Raw genomic sequence first — 19,989 nt, 5'->3', positions numbered from 1 at the left:
TTCCCCTGCACTCTTCCTTTGTCACTATAATGTAAGGTGCAAATGAGTAAAGATTTTACCTCTTTGTTCGCTTACATTATTTTCACAAAGATTAAAAAAAAATTAGAACACATAGAAAAGATTTTGAAGTTAAAGATCTGCAGAATAAAAAGAGTGACAGATGAAAAAATGAATTCAAAACAACTGCAATAAATGAAATTAAATGAAAATTTAAAATAAAAGTTAATGAAAAGATCTAAAATAGAAATAATGTAATCCCATCAACATGAGTCAACATTGCATTCGCAAACCCCTGGAAATAAAATAATGAAAGTAGATACTTCCTTAGGACCACTGGAAGAAATAGTATCCAACGTTATTGTCTCATCCTATAAAACACAAATGCATTCAGATGTGCTTATGACACTAGACACAATGGCAAGAATAATGAAATTAAGTCACATCTGTGATTGAAATATTCTCAGAGCTCCCTTTAAGAGTCTCACCATACATGTGAGCTACATACTTTACATGTATTATCTCACTTATTCCTCACCTATAATAATGAATATTTATACCTATTGTACAGAAAGGGAAACTCCATAAACATAATGAAACTTTTAGGTGTAAAATGTAAGCTCTGAGAAAGATTCAGTCAAGCTTTAGTTGAATGCAAAATATACATTCCACAGGATTGCAGAGATGAATGCTGCTCATCCAAAAAGATGTTATCACCCAAGGCAGAAAGGCAGTGATCAGGAAAAACATAGGCAAGAAGATGGCAAAAGGCACAGGAGGTAATTGATGGCTACTAGTCAAGCAGAGGAACTTTCTGTACTTAGAAAGTGCAATATGCCTGGCTGATAGATTTCACCAAAGTTTATATACCCCTTTCCCTAAATATTTGTATACCTAAGTAAAGAAATGGCAAAAAGCAAACTTAGAGATAATCTCCAATTCTTCCTTTAAAAGAAAGACAGCAATGACAACAATTTCCATATAAGCAAACAATTTGGAATTGCAGAGGAAGACAAAGACCAACACACTCAAAATATATTCAATTTCGGCAGAAAAAAAAAAGGAGATATAAGGTAAAGTTTCTTTGGTTCTTTTGACCTATCAAAACTTTTTTTCATGTGAATGCCATGTATGAGAGAAGATACTGTGCAATGTATGTCTCTCAACAATGTATGCTGTTGTAAGATAGCTAAGCAGTAGTCAGATACTAATAACAAATAAGGAAAACAGGCTCAAATACACTCCAAGTTAAAAATTAAAGAAATAATACCCTCACCTCACTGCACTTCTCCCCCAACCTGATACTCCCTTCTCCCACTTACTTATTGACAATTTCCTTGGCTATGGTCTAATTCTTTGGGAATGCTTCCTAACACTTATTCATGAGTCTCACCCCACTGGACTTCTATGCTCACCCATAATTGTCCACAGGATCTATGCACGTGGAGTGTAAATGTCCCTTCTCCTGATAACACAGTGAATGAATTGAAATGAGTCCAGTAAGGAAACACAGAGTCCCTGAGCTCTGGGCTGAGCTGGCTTGGTTCTCAGTGACCTCTGGTCCTTTTTGTCAGTTTCCATCCTTGCTGACCCTTTCCTACAGTACCCAGTGTCTCAGGCTCACCTGGACGGGGTGTCTAGAGAGAAGAACTCAGTGGAAGTCTGATTCCTCCCTGGTTGGTTGATGATGGAGGTGGACAAGCAGCAGAAGGAGTGAAGCCCTGGTCCCCTAAACAGACCTTAGACACCAAAAAAAACCACCTGGTTCTGTCCAGTGCCTCTCCGAGGGACAGCATCCAGGGCTCTATTTATAGCTCCCTATCTCTTCTCATGAAGTACATACAGTTCCTCTTGTTAACTCCAACCCCTGAGTAGTACCTGATGTCCCTGTGGGATATTGGTCTGAGCAGGAAAAAAAAAATTCCTGATTGTTCTCTGTTACCAAGACACAGGAATAGAAATCAGGTGAATCTGGTGTTTATTACTCTTTGTCCATGAATTTCCCTTCCATCTAGAAGTCTAACCTCCTTATACTTTTGCCCAATCCTTACTTACAATTCTCTGTAAAGTCTGAGTTACCTGAATTTGCTAGATTCCTCAGAACTCCTAATCACTGGCTTGTAAAGGGGACACTGCTCCTGACATCTTTTGAAAATTGCTATTACCCCTTCATAGAAGGAGAGAACTGTGTTCACTTTTTAAATAAAATTTGTGATAAGTAGCTACAACTCTTGGCTTCGTGGAGGTTTTTACAAAGCATGCAGAAGTTTCATTCTTGGAGCAAAAAAATTTCATTGATTCCTTCATTTATGAAACTTTTGGTAATCATAAGATATTTTATATTTTTATGCACCTTGGATTGAAGTTAGAATATTACAAGGGTAATCTCATTTAATTTCTACACCTACATTATAAGAAGTATAATTTAAGTTAATTTTAAGTATAATTTAATTTCTACATTCTAAGAAGTCAGTACTATTAGGGACCCACTTTACTTTTGCAGAAATGAGGCTCAGAGAATTAAGCCATATGCCTAAAGTTACAACTTGAGTAAGAATGAGCTTGACTCAGAATGTTCCTGGTTTTGCTCCAGGGCAGTGGTCCTCCACCAGGGTGAGGTCTCCTGGAAATACTGATGATGTCCGGAGAAATGTAGGGTTTGTAAACTGGAGAGTTGGTGCTGCTCCTGGTGGGCTGAAGCCAGGGATACTGCTGGGCATTCCATAGTGCATGGGAGGCCACACCATGTTACCTAGCACAGAGGTCAACATGGGGAGTTTGAGAAACACTGTTATAGACCAGAACTTTTCCAAAGTCAGTATGAATATAAATCCTTCAGGGATTTGTTTGAATGCAAATTATGATTGGGGAGGTCAGGGCAGCCCAGAAAAACTAATGCCCAGTTGATCTTGAAGCTGCCAGCATTTATTGGTGGATCCCTCTTTTTTTAATTGACAGATAAAATTGTATTTATTTATAGGAAAAGCCATGATGTTTTGATATATATTATAAATATATATGATATATATTTCTACATTTTTATAAATGCATATTCCAATGTACATATAAAAATATAATTATGAATGATTAAGTATAGCTAATTAACATTAATTAACATGAACATTAGTTAACATATTCTCATTTTTGTGGTGGGCACACTCAATATTCACATTTAGTATTTTCAAGATTCAATGTTATTAACTGTAGTCACTATGTTGTGCAGATCTCATGAACACATTCCTCCTATCTCATGGAAATATATGTTCTTTGAAAGCATTTTCTCAAATTTCCCTCTCCTAAACCACATCATTCCTGGTCACTACAATTTGAATATTTAGTTCCATGAAATTGAAATTAATTTCTCTTAACATTATGACCACTAGTCCCATCTATTTTGTTTCACAGGACAGGACTTCATCTGTTTTTATGGCTGAATCCTGTTCCGTTGTATATATGTGCTGTATTTTCTTTATCCATTCATCGGTTGATGGGTACTTAGGTAGATTCCATGTCTTGGCTGTTTTGAATAATGAATGCTGTGACACATATAGAAGTGCAGATGTCTCTTTGAGATATTCACTTTTTTGCATGAATTCTGTTATGGTTTAGATATGAGGTGTGCCCCAGAAGCTGATGTGTTACACAGCACAGACATTCAGAGGTGAAATGGTTTGGTTATGAGGGCCTTGACCTAATCAGTGTTTTCATCCACTGACAGGGATTAACTGGGTGGTGACTGTGGGCAGGTAGGGTGTGGCTGGAAGCATGAAATCACTGGGGTCATGACTTTGGGATTTATATTTTGGCCATGGTGACTGGAGCTCTCTCTGCTTCCTGAGTGCCATGCCATGAGCTGCTTTCCTTCTCTAAACCCTTGTGCCATGGTGTTCTGCCTCATCTCAGGACCAGAGCAACAGAGTCAGCCATCTGTGTACTGAGACCTTGGAAAACATGATCCCCAAGTCAACTTTCCCTCCTCTATGTGTTCCTTGTCAGGTCTTTTGATCACAGCAGTGAAAAGGCTGACTAGAACCAATACTAGAGGTGGGATTTCCAGATCATCACATGGTGGTTACTGAGCACAGAGTGTGGTCCACTGTCAGAGTCCAGGACAGGCCTTCCAAGGCCTTCTCCACTCTGAAGGCCTCCACCACCTCAGTTCTGGTTTTAGGTGGTCAGATGTGGACTAGTAGCTCAGCTTCTGTGTAAACAAGTTGACACTTGCCAGCTGAATCTCATAGAAGCAGGGAGTAGAATTGTTGAGAACCACAGCCCAAGCGGCCCCAGCAAACTTCCAGCTGATTGGCTCCTCTGCAGTTTTGCTTATTGGGCTATTTCCCTGCCCTTTCAGACCAGGGAGCTGCTCTTTTGGCTCCGCCCACACGACCCAGCCAATCGGCCTCAAGAGCGGGAGGAGCGGGGGTTGAGAGGCTCGCCTGAAGCTGGTGATGGCAGTTGGGCTGTGAGGGAATTCCTGAAGAGCTGGTGTGGTGCCACGGGTGTGTTCTAAAAATAAAGTTCATTTCTGCTTGACAAGTGGCTCGTGAATTGTGCCCAGCCAGACTGTGGCATTTGGTGGAACGCACGCACGGGGAACGATTGAGGGAAAGTGATGAGGTAAACTGCTTGCCCCTGAGGGCAGGGCGAGAGGATGGGTAGCCATTTTAAGATTCCAGGAACTCTGCCAGTTGGCACATTGCCATTGTGGATGATGATACGATTTTGTTTGCCTAGTCCAAAGCCTTCAGTTCAGACTATGGTAGAAGACATGTTAGATCAAGTAAAAGAGAAGGTCTCTCAAGCTAGTCAGACAGAGGAAGAAAATTTAAAGGAGGAAAAGCCATCAGGGGAGAAGTTACAACAGGAGGCTGTTACTAACACCTTTCTATCACCAGAGGGCATAAGCGTCCCACCAACAGCTCCACCTCCATATGCTGGGAGGCCCCCAACCCCTGCAGTTGATAGATGGGATCCTGAGATAGGACCTCAAATATTAGCATGCCCTGTATTGGGCTAGTATGTGTAAAGCTGTGCTAAATGGAGGACAATACCTGTTATGGAAGGTTGCCAATGAGGAATTTTGCACAGAGACCCCAAGCAAAATGTAGCAGCCAGTTATCCTCAGAAAAATCTAGATATGTTGTTAGGAAAGGGACCTTATGAGGGTCAGCAGCAACAAATTGCATATGATCCTGCTATATACTCACAAATTGCTGTAGATGCAGTTAGAGCATGGAAGACTTTACAAGGATATGAAGGTTTACTGGACTATGGGACCTGCACCATCAGCCCTCGGGGGTCTTGTTAGTCTTTATTTGGACCATGGGATGCACCCTTGACCTCCATGGCTCTGCAGCTTTCACCTTCTTGGACAGAGTCACAAGATTGGCTTTTCTGGCCCCAAGTTCACAGAGAGTCATGGAAATACTCAGCCTTTGTGATTTTGTGGGTCAATCTTCTATCTATATCTGCATCTCTAAGTATTATCCTGTGAATCTCTCTCCTGTCTCATCTTTGTTATTTTTCTCTGGACAACTCTGACTAACAAAACAAAGAACCTGCTTTAGTTGATAGAACATGTGCTGATATGATGAGCTCAGAGATTAAGAAATTGCAAAAAAAAAAAAAAAGAAAAAAAAAGAAGTTGTAAGAGGATTATGAGATTCTACTGCTTCTCCTTTATTCCCTTGTTAGGAGAATGGGCACTTTTCAGTTAAGGGCTATTTCTGTGGCCACATTCCCAGACTGATGCCACCTGTGGAGCAAAGAACACAGGACAGGGCAACGTGCCCTAAAGCCCACATGCAATGTCACTGGGACTCCTCTTTCTTCATATGAAAGCATGAGAATTTGAGGCACTGTTTGTTATGAGATGTTAAAGTCTGTAAACAAGCCAGGATGGCGCCTGGCATTTTGTCAGAGAAATGTTAGGGTCTGTAAACAAGTCAAGATGGCGCCTGGCATTTTGCCAGAGGGAGTGGTTTGTGAAGTAACGCCAGCGAGCCATTAAGTGTGGAGATTCCTTATTGGTTAACTGCTGTATCTAGTTTATGTTAATGCCATTAAGTGTGGAGATTCCTTATTGGTTGACTGCTGTATCTAGTTTATGTTAATGCCATTAAGTGTGGAGATTCCTTATTGGTTGACTGCTGTATCTAGTTTATGTTAATGCCATTAAGTGTGGAGATTCCTTATTGGTTGACTGCTGTATCTAGTTTATGTTAATGCCATTAAGTGTGGAGATTCCTTATTGGTTGACTGCTGTATCTAGTTTATGTTAGTTAGATAAGCTGTGTGGAATGTATAAATACCTCTGTTGTCCTACAATAAAGGGCTCCCACTCCTGCTGTATCAATCTACACAAGTTGTTCGTCACCCTCTGGTTATTTTGCTCAGCCAGCCGGACTGCGGCAATGAGAGAAAACATGAACCATACCACCCTTTTATTGTGTTGAAAAATATTTAATTGTTAACTACCAGCCAGTTGGACACTGAAGTTACAAGCTTGTTCTAGTCTGCATTGCTGGGTGTCGTGCAAATGCGAATTAAACATTAACTGTGAAGATGGGTAGAGGAGGTGGATAATAAGTACCAAAAATCCAAGTTTCCTACAGCACAGTCTGGTAACTATTGTTGTTGACAGCCACAGTGGAAGGGGCTCCAGCAAACTTCCAGCTGCTAGCAAATTTCCAGCTGCCAGCTGATGATTGGCTCACAGTGGCCCCAGCAAACATCTAGCTGCCAACTGATTGGCTCCTCTGCGGTGATGCTCATTGGTCTGTTTCCCCGCCCTTTTAGACCACGGAGATGCTCATTGGGGACTTTTTTGGCTCCACCCACATGACTCAGCCAATCAGCCTCAAGAGCAGGAGGGGTGGGGGAAGTTGAGAGGCTTGTGGAAGTCGGTGGTGGCAGTTGGGCTCTGAGGGTTTTCCTGAAGAGCTGTGTGGTGCAGTGTGTGTGTTCTAAAAATAAAGTTCATTTCTTTTGACAAGTGGCTCCTGAATTGTGCCCAGCCAGACTGCGTCATTTGGTGGCCCGCAAGGGGAATGACTGAGGGTAAGTGATGAGGTAAACTGCTCGCCCCTGAGGGCAGGGTGAGAGGATGGGTAGCCATATTAAGATTCTTCTTCTTTTGTTTTGCTTCACTTTTGTTTTAAGTTGCCTGTCCCTGGAGATGTGTAAGATGGAAGAAAAAACCACTCACATCTGAGGAACAGATAGGGAGAAAGGATGGATGGACATTTCAGGAGGATAGAAAGGCTGATATAATGATTTTTTGTTGTTCCAATTTTGTTTCACTCTGTTTCAGCTTTGTTTGGCATTATCTTGTTGGGTTATTATTATAGTTATTATTATAGTTATAGTAGAAAAATTCAAGTAAAAGAGAAGGTCTCTCGAGCTAGTCAGACAGAGAAAAAAATTCAAGTAAAAAACAAGGTATCTCAAGCTACTCAGACAGAGGAAAAAAATTCAAGTAAAAGAGAAGGTCTCTCAAACTAGTCAGACAGAGGAAAAAAATCAAGTAAAAGAGAAGGTCGCTCGAGCTAGTCAGACAGAGGAAGAAAGTTTAGAGCAGAAAAAGCCATCAGGGGAAAAGTTACAACAGGAGAGAGCTACTAACACCTTTCTATCACCAGAGGGTGTAAGTGTCCAACCAACAGGGCCACCTCTACAGGAGACTGCTACTAACACCTTTCTATCACCAGAGGGCATAAGTGTCCAACCAACAGGGCCACCTCTACAGGAGACTGCTATTAACACCTTTCTATCACCAGAGGGCGTAAGTGTCCAACCAACAGGGCCACCTCTACAGGAGACTGCTACTAACACCTTTCTATCACCAGAGGACATAAGTGTCCAACCAACAAGGCCACCTCCATATGCTGGGAGGCCCCCAACCCCTGCAGTTGATGGATGGGATCCTGAGGCAGGATCTCAAATATTAACATGCCCTGTATTTGAGCAGGCAGGAGGGCAGCAAATTCACAATGCTTTAAATTTCAAAACAGTGAAGCAGCTAAAAGAGGCTATAACAAACTATGGTCCTCAAGCACCCTTCACTATAATCATGGTTGAATCCATTACCAACTTGAACATGATTGGGCTAATATGTGTAAAGCTGTGCTAAATGGAGGACAATACCTGTTATGAAAGGTTGCCAATGAGGAATTTTGCAAGGAGACCACTAGGCGAAATGCAGCAGCTGGTTATCCTCAGAGAAATCTAGATATGTTGTTAGGAAAGGGACCTTACGAGGATCAGCAGCAACAAATTGCATATGATCCTGGCGTATACACACAAATTGCTGTAAGTGTGGTTAGGGCATGGAAGGCTTTACAAAGACATGGAGGTTTACAAGGTCAATTATCTAAGGTAATACAAGGAGCTAATGAATCTTACGCTGAATGTGTAGATAGGCTTATTCAAACAGCTACCAGAGTTTTGGGGAATACAGAACAAGCAATGCCATTAATAAAACAACTGGCTTATGAGAAAGTGAATCGTTGGTGCAGAGAAGTCATTAGACCATGGAAACATGAAGATTTAAACACATATAATTTAATATATGTGTTTAGAGACATTAATGAACAAGGGCCTAAGTCTTAGCAGCTTCAGTACAACAGGCTTTAGATGCCAGACCAAAAACATGCTATAATTGTGAACAAACAGGACATTTTAAAGGAATTGCCCCATAGGAGGAGGGTTTAACAAAACTAGGTATCAAAGGAGTAGAATACCAGGTATTTGCCCACGATGCCATAGAGGGAGACATTGGGCTAATGAATGCCATTCTCAAACCACCATAGAGGCTACTACATTATCAAAAAACGAACAAGGACCAGGTGTCTAGCCACAATATCGTGGAGAAAGGCATCGGGCTCCATTGCCAAAAAAATGGACAGGGGGGCCCAATGCTCCGGGGCCCAAGACCACAAATATACGGAGCACTAGAGGAACCGAGCAACCCCATGAGGGTAGTGCCCAGGACACATTGTCCATTAGATTGCTCACTAGACTAACCAGAGGAAGCGCAGAATTGGACATCTATGCCTCTGCCAGAACAGTACTAACTCATTCCCACAGGGGTAAAGGACCTCTTCCCAAAGGAACAGTAGGCTTATTATTGGGACGCAGCTCTTGTACTCTAAAAGGACTTATGATAAGTCCTGGCTGGGGTAATTGATCTCGATTATGAAGGTGAAAGAAAAATTATAGCCAGTTCTCCAAAGGGAGAACTATGTAGAGTTGGGACTCCATGAGTAGAGCAAGCATTGGGATACTCTGTTATCTTTCCACAAGCACTAATCTCACTGGTTTGCCATGAATAATATTCATCTAATAGCTTGTCAGAAAAATAGGAAAATTAAAAACCAATGAGGGAGCTGTATTTAACTCACTGATAGGTATGTGCCAGGTTGGGCCCTGAACCCAGGGCTTCAGCCTGCTGAGAGTTCCCTCTGTCACTGAGCTACATCCCAGCCACTGGCAGAGTTTACCACACAAAACACATCATTTTTTAAGAACATTTCTAAAAAAGGCAAACAGGAAGTGGGTAGGAAAAAAAACACTCTTTTTTGAAGCCATGCAATCAAAACCTGGAATAAAAACTGCCCAAATTCACTTTACTGAAGGAAATAAAGAAAGGTCTTGCACAGAAAAATTGGAATATGGAAATTAGCTGGTGAGGAAACATACAAGTACATTCAGTGTGTGGAGTGAGGAAATCCTGGCTGAGTGGTGTTCTTCAGCACCCTCATTTCAACTGTTCAATTTATATTTTCCCACAAATATCTGACACGAGAGATGATGTCATGGTACATGTGGCTCACAAATCACTGCTGCAAGGTTGCCAGCATTCCTAGTCTGGATCATTCTCATCAACACAGAAACCAACCCCATAGAGCAATAGCACAAAATGGCCATAAATTGGTTCAAGACAAAAGAGTCCACGGCCTCATTCAGCCTCGTGGCTGAGCCCCAGAATCACAATGCAGACACTCTCAGAAGCAGGCTCTCAGAGAAAGTACCGATAAACCCTTGGAGCATAAACCCAGATGGAAGACAAAGAAATGGAAAAAAACCTGGAGCCCTAGGGAATATATTTAGAACATATAAGACAATAAAACAAAGCAATGTAGAAATTTTTTAAAATAATTAAAATGGCAATATTTAATATATGTGATCTTAGAAGGTGAGCCAAAATAGACAAGGAATAAAGGTCAGGAAATTATGACACCATGTTTGAGTCTGTCAAGTGATCACACTGTCACCCGAACGTCTGCAACCTTGTCAGTTAAACTTCAATAAAGCAGGAATGAAGAAGGATCACAGCTACATGAAAGCGTCCACCATCAAAGGAAGTGGAAGTAGAAGGCAGTTGTGCCCTGCAAGGTGACCTTTTAGCCCCTTGATGGCTACACATCTGACTTCCACTTCATTGGACAAATATTTACTGAGCATAAAGTACTTACCAAGAACCATACTGGGCCCTGGGACTGTAGCTTAGTGGAAGAGCAGTTGACTAGCATATGTGAGACATGGGGTTAGATCCTGAGCACCACATAAAAAAGTAAATGGATAAACCTGGGGGTGGTGGTGCAGGCCTGTAATTCCACCCACTGGGAGGCTGAGGCATGAGGATCACAGTTCAAAACCAGCCTCAGCAAAAGTGAGGTCCTGAGCAACTCAGCAAGATGCTGCCTCTAAATAAAATACAAAATAGGATTGGGATTTGGCTTAGTGGTCCAGTGCCCCTGAGTTCAATCCTGAGTACCTGTTGAGAGCCACAGTCAAAGGGGCCTCAGTAAACTTCCAGCTGATTGGCTCACCGTGGCCCCAATAAACTTCCAGCTGCCAGCTGATTGGCTCCTCTGTGGTGATGCTCATTGGGCTGTTTCCCTGCCCTTTCAGAACATGGAGCTGCTCATTGGGGGACTCTTTTGGCTCTGCCCATGCAACCCAGCCAATCGGCCTCAAGAACAGTAGGAGCCAATCAGCTGGCAGCTGGAAGTTTGCTGGGGCCCCTTTGGCTGTGGCTCTCAACAAGTACCAAAACAAACAAACATTAAACTAAAACAAATCAAATGAAGGCATGCAGTCCATCTACAACTTAAATAAATAAATAAATAAATAAATAGGAACCATACTAGGCATTATAGTTGGAAAGGTGGATAAGGTACAGCTTGTATATTCAATGAGTCCATATTTTGGATGAGTCCATAAATTCAATAATATTGATTTGACCAAAAGGAAGAGATTCATATAAAAGGAGAAAATCTTTGAGTTAAGTTTATTTACATAACTTCAGAAATGTAAATGAGATGCCAGACAATATTTTTACAATAGCATAGTTACACACCCCATCACTGCTGAGCATATACGGCTGACACAGAAGATTTGATTCATAAATAAGCGCACAACAGGCCCAGGCATGGAGGCATATGCCTGCAATCCCAACTACTTAGGAGGCTGAGGCATGAGGTTTGCAAGTTCAAGGCCAGTATGGGCAGCTTAATGAGAGCTGGTCTCCAAAAAAAGGGACTGGGGATTTTGTTCCATGGAGCAGCATTGGCCTAGCATGTGTCGACCCTGGGTTCCATCACCAAAACAGAAAAAAAAAAAAAAAAGAAATTCAGGAAGACAAGCACAGCACATTCTTGCTCACATGTTCAGCTAACAAAAGATTTCATAAACGTAGTTTCCAGGAGATACAAAGGGTAGGGGGTACAGTGGGATAGAGGGAGGCCCAAGAAGGAGGATAAAATCCAGTTACACAAGAGAAGAATGTTCTAATGTTCCACATAACAGTGGGGCGACAATAGTTCACAATAATTTAGTATACATTTTACAAAAAGCTAAAGGAAAAGAGTCCACATCTTGACAGTAAAACAAAACAATGAAGTTAAGAAGAGGGAAATGTTAATGATCCTCTTTTTTATCATTATTCATGGGCACATGTACTGATCATGACAGAGTACCTCATCAATATGTGCCATTATTCCCAATCAATAAGATACATACATAAATGAAAAAAACAAATCACTATTGCTGATGACAGAAAATGTGCAGTTGAGTTCATACAAAGTTAGAATGACTGTGTAATTAGTAAAAAAAAAAAGGTGGTACACTATAGAACATATTGAGCAATTCCTAGGGCAGGAAAATCCCAAAGGAAGAGGCAAAGAATGAGTTTTTGCCTTGAAATGCACCAAGCACAGGTAGCCACAGCTGGATGGAAGGGGTGAGGTCTCTGGTCCCCAGTATGGTGCACACTGTGACTCAGAGGAGATGTGCGTTGATCCTTTCACTGAGAGGCACCATCTTGCTGAGGACTCTCCCCAGGGCCATCTTGATGTCCCTGTTCCTCAGACTGTAGATGAAAGGGTTCAGCATGGGGGTGACCATGGTGTACATCACTGAGGCCATCAGAGCTATCCTAGAAGACAGTGTGGCTACAGAACTGAGGTAGACCCCAAGGCCAGTGACATAGAACAAGGAGACCACCAGGAGGTGAGACCCACAGGTGGAGAAGGCTTTGTACTTGCCTCTGTCTGATGAGATCCTCAGGATGGAGGAGAAAATCTGAGAGTAGGAGAGGAGGATGCCAGTGAGAGGGAAGACACCCAGGACGATGGTCTCGGAGTACAGCACTATGTGACTGGTGAGTGTGTCGGAGCAGGCGAGCTTGAGGACTGCAGGAAGATCACAGAAGAAGTGAGGGATTTCTATGTTGGTGCAAAACGAGAGCCTCAGGATGGTCAAGGTCCCAGGCAGGGCACCCAGGACACTGACCAATAAGGATCCCAGAGCCATGAGCAGACAGAGCCGTGGGTTCATGATGTCCACATAGTGCAGGGGGTGACAGATAGCCACAAAGCGGTCATAGGCCATCACTGTCAGGAGCAAGTTTTCCTGGCATCCAAACAAAACAAAAAAATAAATCTGTGAGATGCAGCTGGCAAAGGTGATCAGTTTGCTATGAGTGTGGATGTTCCTGAGAACCTTGGGGATGGTGGTGGAGGTGAAGCCAATGTCAGCCAGGGACAGGTTGGAGAGGAAGAAGTACATGGGCGTGTGCAGGTGGGAGTCTGAGATGACAGCCAGGATGATGAGCAGGTTCCCCAGCACAGTGACCAGGTACATGGCCAGAAGCAGGCCAAAGAAGAGGGACTGCAGGTCAGGGTCATCTGTGAATCCCAGGAGGATGAAGTTTTCAGCTCCTGTTTGGTTTCCTCTTTCCATGGTGCTGGTGTGTTTTCCCCAGAGGAAGAGAAGAAACTCCGAATTCTCTCCAAATAGGGATTCCCCAGGATGAACCCAATGTCTATTATTGACACCTTGGGAACTCAAGAAATCATTTGTTTTGTCTTATCATCGGGTCTCTTTGATGACAAATTGTAGCTATCATTGTTACTTGATGAAACTGGCTCTAGATCATTGGTTCCCCAATGGGCATCACCTAGGAACTTGCTGCAAATGTGCATATTCTCTTCCACTCTGTGTTTTAACAAGCCCCCTGGGGATTCGGAGGCACCCAGCCATAGGAGGATTACAGCTGCAGTGCCTGAGCCTCCCTAAGTAGTCCTCCCTCCCCAGCATCCCTGCTGGCTGCTCTGGGGTGTTCTGCCACAGGCACATGGGATGAGAGTGCCCTAGCTCCAGGCAGGTCTGTGAGGCATTGGAGGCTTGTTGTTTTACTGTACTGCTTTTCTGGAATTTCTAGGTGTGTATCCCGACCTTTGGTGGCCCTTCTGCTAACACACATAAAAAGCATTGCTATCATTAAGCCTTGTTTCCATTTCCTCTGAATTACCACTTTTTTTTTTATAAATCCAACCAACAAGGGTTTTTCTAAATAAAGAAATCCTAGCGTTTCTAAATAGAAATGTGAATCTTATGGATATTTTCCATCATCTGATTCTCATCACATCTCACCACACGAAAATGGCTCTTCAAATCCTGCCCATTCTTTCTCAGTTTTCCTTATGACAAATACAGTTTGGATTGATTTTAATTTTATACTTCCTTCTCTTAAGATGTAAAAATGGCCTCTGTCAGTTTTTAAAAATTCAGGTATAAACTTTGTCACATTCTTATAAATAAATAATTAAAAATGACCATTTAGCAGGTTTTGAGATCTTTGGCCCCATGTTAAAAAAAGTGTGTCTCTCTTCATAATGGAGAGGGAGTATGGCAAGTCATTTAGTATTGTTTGTACTGTAATTTTATTCCTCTTTCCAGATTATACTCAAAGGTGAATTTAAGAATGACTAAGCTCTGTTGTAAGAACATTGTGGCTGGAATTTCATTAGAAATCCCCTCAAACTTATAAATTAATCTGGAAACAAATGACATCATACTATGTTCAGATTATCATTCCAAGAACAGGAATTGACCTCTAGATATTTCCATTCTTTTATGGGCAAACTTTTCTGAACTTTTCTTCTAAAGAAAATTAGATTATGTCCATTTCTCATTAATAATATTGAGGGTAGTTTTGATTTAACATTGTTAAGAATGATTATTCCCCACATTATACCTCCACCATTGCTATTATATGCAGAGATCTTTTTATTTTTCTTCATTGATGAAGTGTCATGCAATTTCTTGGCATTTTAGCATACTTTATGATGTTTTCTAAAAGTCTCCTTTGACTAAGTGATGTTAATTTGAAACATGTTATCTCTCATTTCAGTTTCATTATTTTGTTTCTAAAATCCAGATCCTTGTAGAGGTTTTTTTGTAAGATATGAAATTCTTCTATTTTTTCCTTTCTTTTAAGGGCATAACCCAAGAGTTTTGTCTTCTAATATGATGCTCAGTCTCATATTCAAGTGTTCATATTCAATATGTAATTTTAATTTCATTAACATGCATTTTTTAAAATTCCTGTATTATTTAGAGAGACTATTTAAAGTCATCAATAAATGTGTCATGGTTAATTAACTATTTTGAAAATATAATCTTAAATCCAAACTGTATATCCTCAAATAAATTTCAAATATTTGATGTGGAACAAGAAACTATAGCAGCTAACTTAAGAAATCATACATAAATATTATGTATAAGAAATTTATACATAATATAAATTTATTCAGGGACATACATTACCATGGAAAGTGGAAGCATTTCTGAGTTAATTTTTTTTTGGTACAAGTAAGAAAAGTAAAGTTCAGTGATTGGATTGCAAACATCTGAAGATGAAAAAGTGACATGCAGATAGTTAGGATATAAAAATAACCTGGTTAGTTAAAGTTAGTATCTTAGATTTATAAAGTCTTAGTGATAAATTATAGAAAGACTAATGCATTTCTTAGAAAAGGACAGATAATATTAAAGATTCATGAAAGGAAATGTACAAAGAGTATTAAATTCTTGAGATTTTCATTCTTACCATTAATCTATGAAAGGGGAATGTATATAAGATGCCATTTTCTCTACAAAGTGGTTGCTAAAAACAGTAAATGCAAAATTCTACCACGAGAAAGAGAAGTAACAGTTGAGACACAGGTACGAGTGGTGGACTCTTGGTCAGGCATCGGTGCTCTTCAATGTCCAGGTGAAGCCATTCATTCCTAAAAGAGCTCAGCTGTGGGTGAGAGGATCATGGGGCATATTTACTATTTTCAGGCCTGGGAGGTTGAATTCTCATGAATGCTCATTAAATTAATTGTTGCAGTGTTGTCTATTCTCTGAGCAATTAAGTTTCCATGAATGAGGATCCAACACTAGAAAGGTAATTGTGCATGATGCTAGTTTTGCATCCCTGGGACCATCTTGTTTTCCAGCTATGTCTGTCCTTCCCCTGGGGCTGTTGGCTTGTGATGTCATTTTGTCCCTGGACTTGATCTCTACTGATGATTGTCCTTCCCCATGAGTATTTCCTCAAATGTGAGATGGAGTTCCTTGGTCTCTCCCAGGCATGAGCAGGCAGTATCCAAGCCCATGTGAGTCCTGCACCTCAAGTGGGAGCTGTGCACAGGACACATCCAACTCCACACACAGCTCTTCCAATGACCTTGCCCTTCCAATGACCTTGCCAAATCTTCTATGTTCACCATCACAAGTTCAGTGCAGATGAAGTTCCAGGCATCTGGTTAGGGAAGTGCAGTGAGAGGTGGGTTGGCTGGACAGGAAGGAATCTGTAGACTCTAGAGCTTTTAAGTTTCCCAACAAGCTGGATGCATGGTCCTCATTACTCCAGTGCAGAGATTATGGACCATCATTTACAATTCACAAGGCATTGATCTTCACACCACATGTCAAGCATTTTAAAAACAATTCCAGATAATTATAACAGTAGGACACAGAGTATTATTTTTAGGTACTCTCTTTAGTGTGAAGCAGTATTCAACAGGTGAGAGCTTCTCCCCAGAAGGAAGGCCTACCACGGGGCTCCTGATGCCCATGTGCTCCAGGGTTGCACACACCTGGGCCATGCTGTGTTCCTGGATCTACTTTCCATTCTCCTCCTTTCAGGATGAAGCCATCCCTTGCTCACACTTACAGAGACATCAGTCTCTACAAAAGCGTTTTATAGGAAACAGCCTGTAGAAACCTAATGTTGGATTCAAAGAAAGAAATTCAATGGAGAACGTCATAGAGTGTAATTCACAGTGACCCCTGTTTGGGAACAATGTGGCCGAGTGTTTTCATTGTCCATGTATCGGGAATGCTTGCTCTAGGGAGAACTCATATGTGCTTATTATAGCAATGTCCTGAGTGTGTGACATGTAGTCCCCCTTCTCCATTCTGATGTCATAGATCATAGGGCCAAGTCTGTGGTTCCTCCTTAAAAGCTGTGCAAGGACTTATGGCCCATCACTCTCAGGTGTGCCTTTGGGTTTATACTTTGTTCCTGGAAAGTGGAGGTCTCTCTGCTTCATGGTTGCCCTGTCCTGAGTCACTTTTCTCCTTGACCTCCTTCCATCATGATGTCTGGCCTCACCCCAAGCCCAGAGCTATAGTATCACTGACCATGGGCTGAGCTTCTGAAACTGCAAGCCCAAATAAACTTTTTCTGCTATAAGTTGTTCTTGTGAGGTCTTTTGAGTGAGGAATAGGAGATTAAAAGAGGAAGTGAAATTAAAATACAATTGTGCCCTCAATAAGCATGTTTTGGTCCCTTGCCCATCAAACATAAATGTGATCTCATAACATTTCATCACCTGGTGATGTCATACTAAGCTTGTGTAAGTGGCTGTAATAAAAGGGCAGGACTTGTCCCTCCCCCATATCTCTCTGGGATCTGGTCTCTCCATGTGATCTCTCCCTCTTAGGAGGGCTCCTGGCACAGCTCTCTCTACTCAGATGGGATGAAGTCAGAGCCCCCTCACCAGAGATGTAGTCATGCTAATAGGACTTGATAGAACCCCAAACTGTGAGATAAATAGAATTCTTTATAATGTACCCAGTCTCTGGCACTTTGATATAGCAATGCAAGTGGACTAATACATCACATAAAGCGACATTGGGAAACCTAGTGATGTGATGTGTATAAAACATGGAAATAGTGCTGGAACGTACTGAGTGTGGTAATTAATATCAGCATTAGTAACTCTGAATTTCTATTCCAGCTCAAAATTTTGTATTCAATTTATAACTTTTTATTTTATGGTCCATATTCTATTTTACATTTAATTACCTGCCCATTGAATTTTTATTCCATTTGATAAAGATTCAATGAGCTTTCTTAGGAAAGAGCCAATTCTCAAATTTGAGGATTCTGTACAGAGGATCAGTAGAAAAATTCAATATAATCAGCGTGATGGGAAGCATAGGTCTGATATGAAGGAGAAAACTTAAGAGTTATTTTTTTCCACTTCATTTCAGAAAACATTCCTGTAAATGAGTATTCAAGACAGCATTTTCACAACACCAGAGGTACATGTGCATTCACTTCTGAGGATACATGTCACTCAAAAGACCAGAAAGCAAGAGCTGCAATTTCTCGATCAGGTGAGGAAGCTGATGAAGTTGATATCACACAAGTCAAGAGTGTAATAGTGATCCCTGGAAGTCAGGCAGGGTGAAGAGGAGGTTGGGTAGAGGGCGTGAAATCCAGTTGCATAACAGAAATGATTTTTAAAGTTCTACAGCACAGTAGAGAACAATAGTTCACAACCATTAATTGTATAATTTTAGAAAACCAGAAGAGAGGAGCATCAATTATCCCAGTAAAAGAAATGGTAAATGTTTCAGTAGATGGGAATGATGATTACCTTGATTTAATCACTACTCATTATACACATAGGCCCCATCAACATATGCCAGTATTTTGTATCAATAAAACTACAATGCCCAAGGCTTAGCATAAGTAATTGCAAGTGAAACAGCCCAGTTGTATTCATGCAAAATTACAATGACTGGGTAGATAGTGCACAGATGATCTAATACGTTGCATAATGAAGAGTCCCTAGGTGGAAATGAGCCCAAAGGAAGATGCAAAGAATGAGTTGCCCTGAAGTACACCAAGAAGAGGTAGCCAGTGTTGAATGGAAGGGGTGACATCTCTGGTCTCCACCATGGTGCACACTGGGACTCAGGTGAGACGTGCACTGAGAGGCACCATCTTGCTGAAGACTCTCCCCAGGGCCACCTTGATGTCCCTGTTCCTGAGACTGTAGATGAAAGGGTTCAGCATGGGGGTGAGCATGGTGTAGAGCACTGAGGCCATGAGACTCATCCTAGAGGATGGTGTAGCAGCAGAACTGAGGTAGACCCCAAGGCCAGTGCCATAGAACAAGGAGACCACCAGGAGGTGAGACCCACAGGTGGAGAAGGCTTTGTACTTCCCCTCAGCTGATGAGATCCTCAGGATGGAGGAGAAAATATGAGAGTAGGAGAAGAGGATGCCAGTGAGAGGGAAGACACCCAGGACGATGGCCACAGAGTACACCACTATGTTGTTGATGAGTGTGTCAGAGCAGGCGAGCTTCAGGATTTCAGGAAGATCACAGAAGAAGTGAGGGATTTCCATGTTGGTGCAAAAGGACAGCCTCAAGACACTCAAGGAGTCTGGGAGCATGACTAGGATGCTGACCAACCAGGACCCCAGAGCCATGAGCAGACAGAGCCGTGGGTTCATGATGGCCATGTAGTAGAGTGGGTGACAGATGGCCACAAAGCGGTCATAGGCCATCACTGTCAGGAGCAAGTTGTCCTGGCATCCAAACACTAAAATGAAGCATATCTGTGAGACGCAGCCTGTAAAGGTGATCCCTTTGCTCTGAGTGTGGATGTTCCTAAGAGCCTTGGGGATGGTGGTGGAGGTGAAGCCAATGTCAGCCAGGGACAGGTTGGAGAGGAAGAAGTACATGGGTGTGTGCAGGTGGGAGTCTGAGATGACAGCGAGGATGATGAGCAGGTTTCCTGTGACTGTGACCAGGTAGATGGCCAGAAGCAGGCCAAAGAGGAGGTACTGCAGGTCGGGGTCATCCGTGAATCCCAGGAGGATGAAGTCTCCAGCTCCTGTTTGGTTTCTTCTTTCCATAGTGCTGGTGAGTTTGCCCAGATGGAACTCAAAATTTACTTCAGCCAGATGCTAGGGAGGCTGGGATAGGAGGACTGCAAGTTGAAAGTCAGACTCAGCAACTTAGTAACATCCTGTCTCACAATAAGAAAATAAAAAAGGGCCTGGGCATGTGACTCAGTGGTTAAGTGCACCTAGGTTCAATCACTGGTACCAAATATATATATTTTCCCCAAATAGGGATTCCCATGGATGCCCCATTGTATTTTATTGAAATCTTGGGAACTCATAAAATCATTTATTTTGTCTTATCATTTGAGTCTCTTTGCTGACCAGTTTCATTTAACATTTTTACATCCAAAGCAATAAATGAAGACCTTCCTCTATGTCAGTTGTTCTCAAATGGTGTCCCCAAGAATACCTACCTGGGCATCACCTGGAATCTTGTTGAAAAGTACATTTTCATGCACACCTCACCTGAAACCTGAACCTCACGCTGTAGGTGTGAAGCTGCCCTC

At 41.8% G+C, this 19,989-nt stretch overlaps 2 protein-coding genes across 2 annotated transcripts; both read right to left on the bottom strand.

Moving 5' to 3' along the window:
* Positions 1-2,564: 2,564 nt before the first annotated feature.
* LOC143400288 (olfactory receptor 7C2-like) lies at positions 2,565-13,242 on the bottom strand. Its single transcript, XM_076857580.1, has 3 exons — positions 12,317-13,242; positions 9,399-9,469; positions 2,565-2,749 (listed from the first exon to the last, which is right to left on the bottom strand). Exons 1-3 carry the CDS (start codon positions 13,240-13,242, stop codon positions 2,565-2,567), a joined length of 1,182 nt encoding a protein of 393 aa, XP_076713695.1.
* Positions 13,243-18,541: 5,299 nt separating this feature from the next.
* On the bottom strand, positions 18,542-19,492 carry LOC143400277 (olfactory receptor 7C2-like). The gene has a single exon (XM_076857574.1). The coding sequence runs from the start codon at positions 19,490-19,492 to the stop codon at positions 18,542-18,544; it is 951 nt and encodes a 316-aa protein (XP_076713689.1).
* Positions 19,493-19,989: the final 497 nt, after the last annotated feature.

The sequence above is a fragment of the Callospermophilus lateralis genome, chromosome 1, assembly GCF_048772815.1.
Source record: "Callospermophilus lateralis isolate mCalLat2 chromosome 1, mCalLat2.hap1, whole genome shotgun sequence".
Taxonomy (NCBI): domain Eukaryota; kingdom Metazoa; phylum Chordata; class Mammalia; order Rodentia; family Sciuridae; genus Callospermophilus; species Callospermophilus lateralis.
The sequence above is the reverse complement of the archived record's forward strand: the minus strand, read 5'-3'. Positions and strand labels throughout refer to the sequence as shown.

Excerpts from the sequence above, each read along its gene's own strand:
- LOC143400277 (XM_076857574.1), bottom strand. The coding sequence starts at position 19,492 with ATGGAAAGAAGAAACCAAACAGGAGCTGGAGACTTCATCCTCCTGGGA.
- LOC143400288 (XM_076857580.1), bottom strand. The coding sequence starts at position 13,242 with ATGGAAAGAGGAAACCAAACAGGAGCTGAAAACTTCATCCTCCTGGGA. Across the intron at positions 9,470-12,316 it reads AGAGTCCTCAGCAAGATGGT|CTCAGTGACAGAGGGAACTC; the intron begins GCCTCTCAGTGA and ends GCTGGGATGTAG. Across the intron at positions 2,750-9,398 it reads AACCTGGCACATACCTATCA|GTAACATGGTGTGGCCTCCC; the intron begins GTGAGTTAAATA and ends CCTCTGTGCTAG.